Source organism: Syzygium oleosum, unplaced genomic scaffold (genome assembly GCF_021117445.2).
Source record: "Syzygium oleosum isolate NSW1041296 unplaced genomic scaffold, Sole_v2.1 Sole_v2.09, whole genome shotgun sequence".
Lineage (NCBI taxonomy): Eukaryota > Viridiplantae > Streptophyta > Magnoliopsida > Myrtales > Myrtaceae > Syzygium > Syzygium oleosum.
The window spans coordinates 11,703,768-11,713,327 of NW_026607493.1; the positions used below are offsets into that span (position 1 = coordinate 11,703,768).

At 37.8% G+C, this 9,560-nt stretch overlaps 1 protein-coding gene across 1 annotated transcript; it reads left to right on the forward strand.

Moving 5' to 3' along the window:
- The first annotated feature begins 8,923 nt into the window (after positions 1 to 8,923).
- LOC115691849 (auxin-responsive protein SAUR68-like) lies at positions 8,924 to 9,352 on the forward strand. Its single transcript, XM_030618586.2, has one exon. It carries the CDS (start codon positions 8,924 to 8,926, stop codon positions 9,350 to 9,352), a length of 429 nt encoding a protein of 142 aa, XP_030474446.2.
- The last annotated feature ends 208 nt before the right edge of the window (positions 9,353 to 9,560 follow it).

Consider the following 9,560-nt stretch of genomic DNA (forward strand, 5'->3'; position numbering starts at 1 on the left):
AAGACACCAAATTCATTAGACATTCTATTGGATGTAGTTTGTGTATAATCGTCCCGAGAGCACTTGAATGTGTAATTTGTTCTATCAAATTATTTGAAGATATACTCGTACTTCATTCATGTTTAGTTGAATAAGGTTTTTTTTATTAACTTTCCTCATATAAGTTTCTTATTATATTAATATTTGAACAAAATTATTTAATTTTTTAATATTCTTCATTAAATAATTAATTTAGTTTACAAAAAGAAAAGTGATACAAATAGTCCTTGAACTTTGACGAAATATGCAATGTGACCCATTAACTTTTAATTTGTTCGATATGGTCCCTAAACTTTAGCCTAATATGCAATATTGTCCCTCAGCTTTTAATTTGTTCAATGTAGCTTTTTAAATTTTGGTTCATGTTCAAACTAGTCTCTAAACTCTATGAAATATTCAATATTGTCCCTGAACTTAATTAATGGAAGAATAACATTGGATATATTCATATAGTCTAGGGATCAGTTTGAACGTTTATCAAAAGTTTATGACCATATACAAGTTAGAAGTTCAGGGACGACACTGTACTTATGCTAAAGTTCAGGGACGACACTATACTTATGCTAAAGTTCAGGGACCACATTAGACTAAAATTCATGGACCGTTTATATCATTATTTCTTTAAAAAGCTCAAGCTTGCTAACCATTCTTGGCCCGATCCGGGAAAATATAATGTGTGTCTACGCGTGTGTGCATGAACATGTATGATTTTTATTTCAGCATGGATTCTTGACGGAGTATCCATTTTCAAATCTCTCTCTCTCTCTCTCTCTCTCTCTCTCTCTCTAGCTTACTCATAGGCGACCACATGTGTCATCACCATACTCAAGCCTTTGCCCCTTGCAATTCTCTCTCTCTCTCTCTCTCTCTCTCTCTCTCTCTCTCTCTCTCTCTCTCTCTCTCTCTCTCTCTCTCTCTCTCTCTCTCTCTCTCTCTCTCTCTCTCTCTCTCTCTCTCTCTGTGCGTGGACAACATTTGAAGATCCATATTATGTCGAGACCTTATAATGTTATTCATAAGCAATGAAACCTAACAAAAAAATCATATCCCCTTGAAGCGGTTATACTTGAATACTCCTTTTCGAGGATTGGACTCGACCTTTGTCAATGTGATGAGCAGGGATCAACCATTGAGGCAAGAGGGATCGAAGAAGGTGCAAGTCTTGACAGATTTCTTGGTGGCGAAGGAAGAGAAATATACGAAATCACACGTCAAGTCAAGGAGTATCATTTTGTATATCGACAAACACCAATGAGGATGTTAGAGATTTGCTTGAGGGAGAGTTCCCCATTGTTGGTCCAAGGTCTTGTGAGGTTATTCACAATTACCCTTGATTGGTCACCACATTGATGGTTATAGGGAACATTGTTTAAAAAGTCCTAAACCTAACGTACGGTGATTAATTCATATCTAAATCTTTCAATTGTGCCATAAACCTTATAATGATTTGCCAATTTAATCATTCTGGCCAATTTTTGCCGAACATCGTTGACTTGGACACAGGGCGTGACATGGCTGGCAATGACATGGATGATTTCTGAATTTTTCTTTTTTTTCCTTTCTTTTGTTTTTTCCTTTTCTTTTCGCCAATGGACGATCTCAAGCGATGGGCGGCGAGGGCCGCCCTTGCCAGCCATCAACTATGGCCAATTGCTAGCCATCGCCTGAGAATGGTCACTATCAAAAAGAAAAGGAAAAAAAGAAAGAAAAAAAAGGAAAAGTTTAGAAACTTTTTTAAAAAAATTCCAAAAATCATCTATATCAGCGCTGATCATGCCATGTAGGCCGGCTGGCGTCTGTGTCAGTGATTCCCAGCAAAAATTAACTAGAAAGACTACATTGGCAACTCACCAAAATGTTTAGGACTAAATAAGAACAATTGAAAGATTTAGAATTGAAATGACCGACATACAATAAGTTTAGGACTTTTTAGACAATTATCCCAGCAATTAGAATTAACTATTACACTCGGCATCATCAACTATTCTCTAGCAAGTGGTCGCCATTTCAATTCGATAGCCTAGAGATCTCTACCTATCCTAAATTAGGCAACAATGACTTCTTGGGATAACATAGGTCTATATTCAACTCATATTGGGTCATTACCAAATAAAATGTTTGAACTAACAAAATCGGAAATTTCCTATCTAATCATATTGGTAGTACCCGTTTTTACTACTAATATTTCGTTGAGGCATTTTTGTGAGTTATGTGTGTCCTCCACTTTGATTAAGTGCTGACTTGATATAACAATGGAATTAATTTGTCTTGTGGAGAATTCGACATAGAACCATGTAAAGAAAGAGAGCTCCACCTAGAACTATGGAGGTCGAAGGGAGGGAAATTTGAATGGTGCACGCGAGAAGAGCTAGGTCAAAGAGTATGGGAGTGAAGAGTCGTGAAGATGATCTTTTTGTAAAGCAAATCGCAAAGTGGATGAGTGGCTGTGAGAAGTCGAGAAAGAAAGTGAGTGACCTAGATAAGATGCGGCTATGGTGATTGAAGACGTGATTGGTGGTTATCCAAAATTGTATGAACTGTAAAAGCTATCAACCAATTAAGACACTCGCACAACTCCAAAAACTCGAATGGAGTTCTTCGTGGTCTTTAAGCTTCATTGCACTTTTAAATCCAAGCACTTATATCTTTCATGTAATTTCAATTTTAGTCATGTATCTCGGTCGCTCTCTAATTGTTTAAAATTTAGATTCCCCTAGTGCTTGTCAGATTTTGTCAACATCGATTTTGGCACATCTGCACTGATCGATTTTCACCATCACATATATGAACATCTAATTAAATAATATTGAGGATCATAAAATTTGGAAAAATGACCAAAAAAGTCATAAGCTGATTGCAATTGTCAATTTATCGTTAAATCTTTTAATTTGGCCAATTTGGCCGTAAACCTTTAAACAATTTGTCAATTGAGTCCTTACAGCCCATTTTGATTGGAAATCACGTGAACGCCGACTGTCCTATGTAGCATGGCTGGCCAACAAGCCCTCGCCAGCCCCTAGCAAGGGCGTAAAGGTCCTCGCCTTTTTGCCCACCTCGCCTTCGCGCCTACGCTTGCAGTCGGTGAGGTTGCTATGGCCTTGCCCAAAGCCTTCGCGCTGGTTGTGCTACGTAGGATAACCGGCATCCACGTAAGTAATTTTCGATCAAAATTGGCCGAAATGACTCAATTGACAAGTTGTTAATAGATTTAGGACTAAATTGATTAAAAGATATATGACTGAATTGGCATAAATACATCGATTTACAACATTTTGGTAATTTTTCCTGTAACTTTCCTAATAGTGTGAGTACTATCATCACTTCTCAGCGCTCGCCGCCGGGTTTATGCCATTTTGAACGTTGAATAGTACAGCAATATTGCGCAAATAAACTTTCATTTTGGTCGTGCCAAAAAACTACATAAGCCTCCATTTTGGGCAAAAGGACTCATCTCATTAACTGAACAATCTTATTTGTCTCGGTAAAGTGAAAATGTTAGAGTATGTTGTTATCGAAGAAACTGTGCAAACGGACAAAAGGACATGGGAATGTGCGCGGACGTGGACTTTTTGGACACTTTGCATGAAAAGACTCGCCTTGAAATGGGTTGAGAGCTAACAGGCTCGCGCTTGTTTCGGGGTACCTTTTGACTATTTACCCTCTTGGTTGGTCCCATCCTTTGACTGCAACAAAGACCAATGCCCCTTGTTATGATCATATTTTTCGAATTTAATTTACTTTATTGTAGTGGGAGGTCATAGGAAGAAGCACCAAACAGCGAAGAACAGACTTGCCGGCTCGAACTTGGTTGGTATCGAGTTCGAGTTGTATTGTGAGCGAATTTGTGATTGGTTTGTGTCTTGGCATTTGCTATGTCAAATGGAAAGGCTTCTCGAGGCTTCTCGATTTCTAATATGCAAATGAGACTACAACGGAAGGGTCATACTCTTACAAGTGAATTGAGTAACTATCACTCATCTTAATATCTCGTAGCAAAGTATGAAACATTCGTGATGATGCCCATATGGATAGCTATGTTGAGCATGTATCCACATCTTCTTCTTTTTATTGATGAAAAGAATAAGAGAAGTGATACTTCTTAAAAGACTAGTTGAAAAGCAAAGATATATCACGTGACCCTTAGCTAACACGCGTGATTGTTAAAGCTCGAGGGGGAAAAGAAGGTGAAAGAAACACCATGGGCATTGTGCCGTGTTTGAGAGGTAAACCAAAGTGTCACCATGCTACTCATTCCTATTTCAAGTGATTTCATTCTTCAATATGAGATTCATTCTCAATTGTTTAAGGGAGAAAAGATTTTCATTTTCAACAAAATATTACTTCTCATTGACAATGGTAAGGGGCGACTGGAGGTGGAGTCCGCCCACCAGCGGCATTTGTTGGTCAGTGGTGAGAGATGGGGTTTTCGATTGTTTTGTGTTTATGAAAATCTAGAATGGAAAATCAATCCTAACTATAATTAGTAATTTGATTTTGCACATTTTGAATAATTCTATTCCATGTGAAATCCACATCAGTACTCTAATTTTTCTCCAAATATAAAGGTAGTGGGAATTGGGATTTTATTTCTTGAGGAATCCGATCGTGCAAAGGATTAAATTAGGCCTTCGTGCGGATAATTACGATTGAAAATGGAATATTATAGTGCTTCTATGGTCAAGCAATGCTTAGAGATGGCCACGGGCCATGGGGCATATGCACCTCGCAAGGTAGTTGTTGGGGCGATGACAATAGTAGCTCACCCCCGATTAATTCGCCCTTTTTATAAATGTTAAAAACATCTGCTTATATATATAACAAGAAATATATTAAAACAAAAAACAAATTGTATCATGTTACAATTTATTATTAACATAACCTAAAACTAAAGGAAAATAAAAAATACATATGTTATTAAGTGAATAACAGATAAAATTAATATAAATAAGTAGAGTCGTGAAATTATGATATCTTTAATATTACAGAATATGAAAATTGGAAGTACAATAATTCATAATTGTGATGAAACTTCTAACAATTTTATATTTTTAGTTATTTTAAGAAATTAACAAAAAATTTCGTCCCACGGGGCGGTAATGGGCAAAGCTCCATTTCACGGGGCGAGGACGGGAAATGCAATCTCCGGCACCGCCCTACCTCGTGCCCATATCTACTACAATTAAAGCGTACAAGTACTTTTTTTGTTTATCCGCTTAAATTTAAATATTATTTAAACTTTTTAGTAATTATGAAAAAATAATATATGAACCGTGTCAACATTTGCGTTTTGCAAAAGTTCAAAGTGCTTTGAATTTTTTAAAAAAAAATTGAAGTGCATGAGCTGCAATATCTTTAACTAGTAAAAAAATAAAAATCAATTCAAATAGACCTAAATTAAAGTCTTTTTGACTTTTACTATGAAGAACTATGCTTTCTTTTGAATCAATGAGGCAACTTTGTAGAAAACTATTGGTCCTCCGGCCACAAAATATGGGTCAATCACACTATTGAAGCAAAAGCACCTATTTTAGAAGCTAAGGGGTGAGCATCGAGATAGGGTCAATCCTAGACTGACCTTGGACCGGCCCAACTCAGCTGGTCTTCCAGTTTGTTGGTTTTCCTGAGTGCCGAGGCTTTAGGGCGCCCACAATCCTAATCCTAGGGACGGATTGGAACCTATCTTGTGCGGTTGTTCCTTTGTGCTGAGGCTTTAGGATTGTTCCGGGAAATAAACCTGTAGATTTTTTTTTGTTGCCAAACCCTAAGCTTATAACTTAAAGTGCCTAACCTCTCCCCAAGTCTCACTCTCACTCTCTCCCTACTCATTTATTATTCGCTAGTGCCGATCATCAGCAATGAAAACTCCAGGATCTCAGCAATTTAGATTTATCATCATTCGCAGTCAACGTCTTCATCTGTAAGGTAAGTACCTCCATACTCGGTTCTAAGAGAAACAGAGGCGGGGAATCTTAACTTAAATGGCCATATTTATTTTGCATCTTCATCGACAATCACAGTAACAATTTCTTTTTATTAATGTTTGATGCTTCAACATGATACCATTAACTTGAACAATCATCCTAGCATTTGAAAAAAACAATAATAAAACGGGGCTTGTAACCAGGGTCCTTGTCAGAATCTATAACATCGCAATCTCCCTTCTCATACTCGAAACAAAGATGATAAATTTGTGAATCTAATTGTGTGGCATTATGGGTGCTTAACTCAACTCACACAGATGAATTTAGCAATCTCAGAAGCTCTGACTTTCAAGAATGAGAAATGCCACGTATTATTGATCGTTAAGTAGCATGAGAACATTTTTATTCTAATTCTCAGCAGCTCTTACTCTCTTTTATGATCTGTTGGTGCTCATTCAATTGTATGAAGTCATGTGGTGTCTCTCTTTAATGCTAATTCTCCAGGTTTCCATTTTTAGTTTCTGGATAGGGAACAAAATGCTGCAACTTGGGGGATATGTTGTTGGGGTGTGAGTTTGTATTTTTTTTGTTAATTTGTATATGTGTTCACAATTTTGTTGCTTAGTAATCTCATTGTCAATAAATATGCAATTTCAAATAGTACATTTGTCGTTTCAAGGAATACAAAAAAAGAATTATTTAGTCTCGCACTGACCCTGAACCAGACCAGACCCAAGGATTGGTCCCCGGTCTCAAAAATTGAGGACCAACATTGTGCGGGTTATTCTCCAGGTTAGGCGCTGAATCGGCCCAACCCGGATCATGCTCACCCTCCTAACCTGTATCGACTTACTCCCAGTTGTGCCAAACGTTACGCGAACTCAATTACTCCTAACAACAAAATTTTCGTACTTGACCAGAAATCTTTAATCAGATCTGGTGCGAAACGAAAATAGTTTGTTGGAAAGTCGGTCAGGAGAAACTTCCAAAGTAACAGAGGAAAAGGAAACTCAAGAACATATTTAGTACGGAGTTTCCATTAACTTGACATAGTCACTGGGCTGTAAATGGGCCAAGGTCAGCCATCCCAATCCGAACAAGGTCTGGCCTTTTCTAAGCCCTGTGATCTATTGATCCTACTGTAACTTATCCCCAGCTGAATTGACTCGATTCGATCTAGGTCAATTTGGTCCAAATCCCCAATCTTCTTACAAAAATATTGTTTGTTAGTTAGTCAAATTCTAGAAATCAAGCATGTCGTTATTGTGAAATTTAGTTATATCTTTTAACAAGAAAAAAAATAACGAATTCATATACTTCAACTTTAGAAAGACGTAACTTTTGATTCGAATGGAATGTAAGTATAAGCTAGAAACCTTATTTAGAGGCTTAGAGCCCATCTTTTGGTGTCAAAGGTCAAAGGATCTGAGCTTACCGAGCTTACCATAACACTAATTAAATAATTTTAATTACATTATTAATCTATTTTTAAAGGTGTGCAACATCATCTCCTTCCTGTCGCCTGCTTTCTTACAATTTTAGGAAATACATTTAAAGGGTGGTGAATGCATAATCTACGATCATCGAACATGGTCGTTTTAATCGTCATGTGCTCAATTTATCTTTTAGGACATCACAAGTTCAAGTCATATCGTGAACGACCATTTGACTGATATATAATCTTGGGCCTTGCTATCTCTTGAGGAGTGGGAAGTTATGAATTGATGACACGTCATTGTCATTGGACTACAACAGAGTCAACAATCTCGGACCCTAAGAGATTGGGTAACCGTAGTAATTATGACTTAAATTATCCATTTCGTAGCAATGAGTTCATCAACTGTACATCCAAGCAAAAGAGAAGTCATTGTGGAATGCTCAGACAATTTCTATGAAATTCCAACCTTCAGCACTTCTCGTTTCCTTATCGGACTTCCATATAGCCCTGTAGCTTTTACCGAGGTTTTTCTCAGGCCAAAGGACATTACCTCTTTTATCAATGTAGTTGTTGATTAGCTTCATAGTTGTTATCTGTACTAAGTGTGCCACATCAGATAAAATGCTCGCTTGGTGGCTTTTTGGATCCTTGACTCGAGCAGGACATGTTCTCCAAGGAGAAAGAATCCCAAGGCAGGCGGAGGGGTGTCATTCCTGAATCGTGACTAAGAAACAAGCGGTCATGAACTCTTGTAACATCAGTAAGGTTAAGGTACTTTACCAATGAAATTTACAACTCGGCCATTTGATGTGGACATTTTTCCAAATGGTGTAGAATATGATGGAGTTCTTTTTTTCTTGCTTTTCTTTTGTTGGGAAGAATGCGACCCCGAAGACACAGTTGGTTGGTCTAAGCAATGCTGTGCAACTAGAAAGAGACTAATTGCTCGGCCGACGACAAGTAGGGGAACAAAGATATGCTCTTGTCATTGACATTAGAAAGACATCCAAAAATGTCTCAGATCCTAACAGAAAAGTTGCTATTGGCAATAGCAATGTAGCAGTTTATTGAATTTGTTCCTTCGACTTTAAATTGTTTTCTTCTCCCATGAGCTTTGTAATTTCAGACTAGACAGATTCATTTGGATGCACCTTGGAAGTGAATCGGTTAGATACCTGTTTCATCTGTTATCCTTATGCAGGTTCCTTTTGCTGTTACCCCACAATACAAACCAAGGATCGTCGGCATCTTCCTTCCTCGAGCTTCTCCTAGTTATTTATGTCACTGTATTGATAATAATATTCCCTCATGGAAATATATGTCTCCATTATAAATTACATAGTTAAAGCATTGCAAATCACAAGGCAGAGAAAGTGACTTACATAGGATAAACCTTTTGCATTTATAAGCAGTGTGTCTTTCCTTCACTGGCATTCCCTTCTGCAGCATTACAAGCCTACAATCCAGAAATAGTCTTTTTGTTTGAAGCTTTATACTCTAAATCTAATTGAGAAGCATAAGAATGATGAGCCCCAAGAAGCTAATGAAGATGGCGAGGAAGTGTGAAAATCTAGCCACTTCAGGGCGGAAAAGAATTTCCCATCCAGGAGTTAATGTGAAGTTGAATTCATCATCAGCACCAGAGAAGGGGCATTTTGTCATCTACACAACTGATGGAGGCCGTTTCACGATTCCCTTGCAGTGTCTCCATAGCAACATCTTTCAAGAGCTCTTCAAGATGTCTAAAGAAGAGTTTGGTTTGTCGGGGGACGGTCCTATCACCATGCCCTGCAATGCGGCTTCCATGGAGTACATAGTATTGCTTGTCCGAAGATGCATAGCCAAAGACATAGAGAAAGCTTTGCTCAACTCTATTGCATTCAGTCCATGCTCGTTGGCTGCTGTTGTGCATAGCAAATGTGTGGATCAGCAAGTTCTTTTTCTTGGTCAGTGAAGGAAACACTGGTGATGTGTATATACTTGGAAGAAAATGTAGGGTTTGTATAGCAATTGGAAAAAGTGTAGTTTGTACAACGAGTGGCAGGAAGAAGAGAATCCTGAAAATCTCCACATGGACACATTATGCATGACATCACAATAATGAAGCTATGTAGTCCATGGTTCAACTTTATCAGGCTGGCTTTGATTGATTAGTACATCAG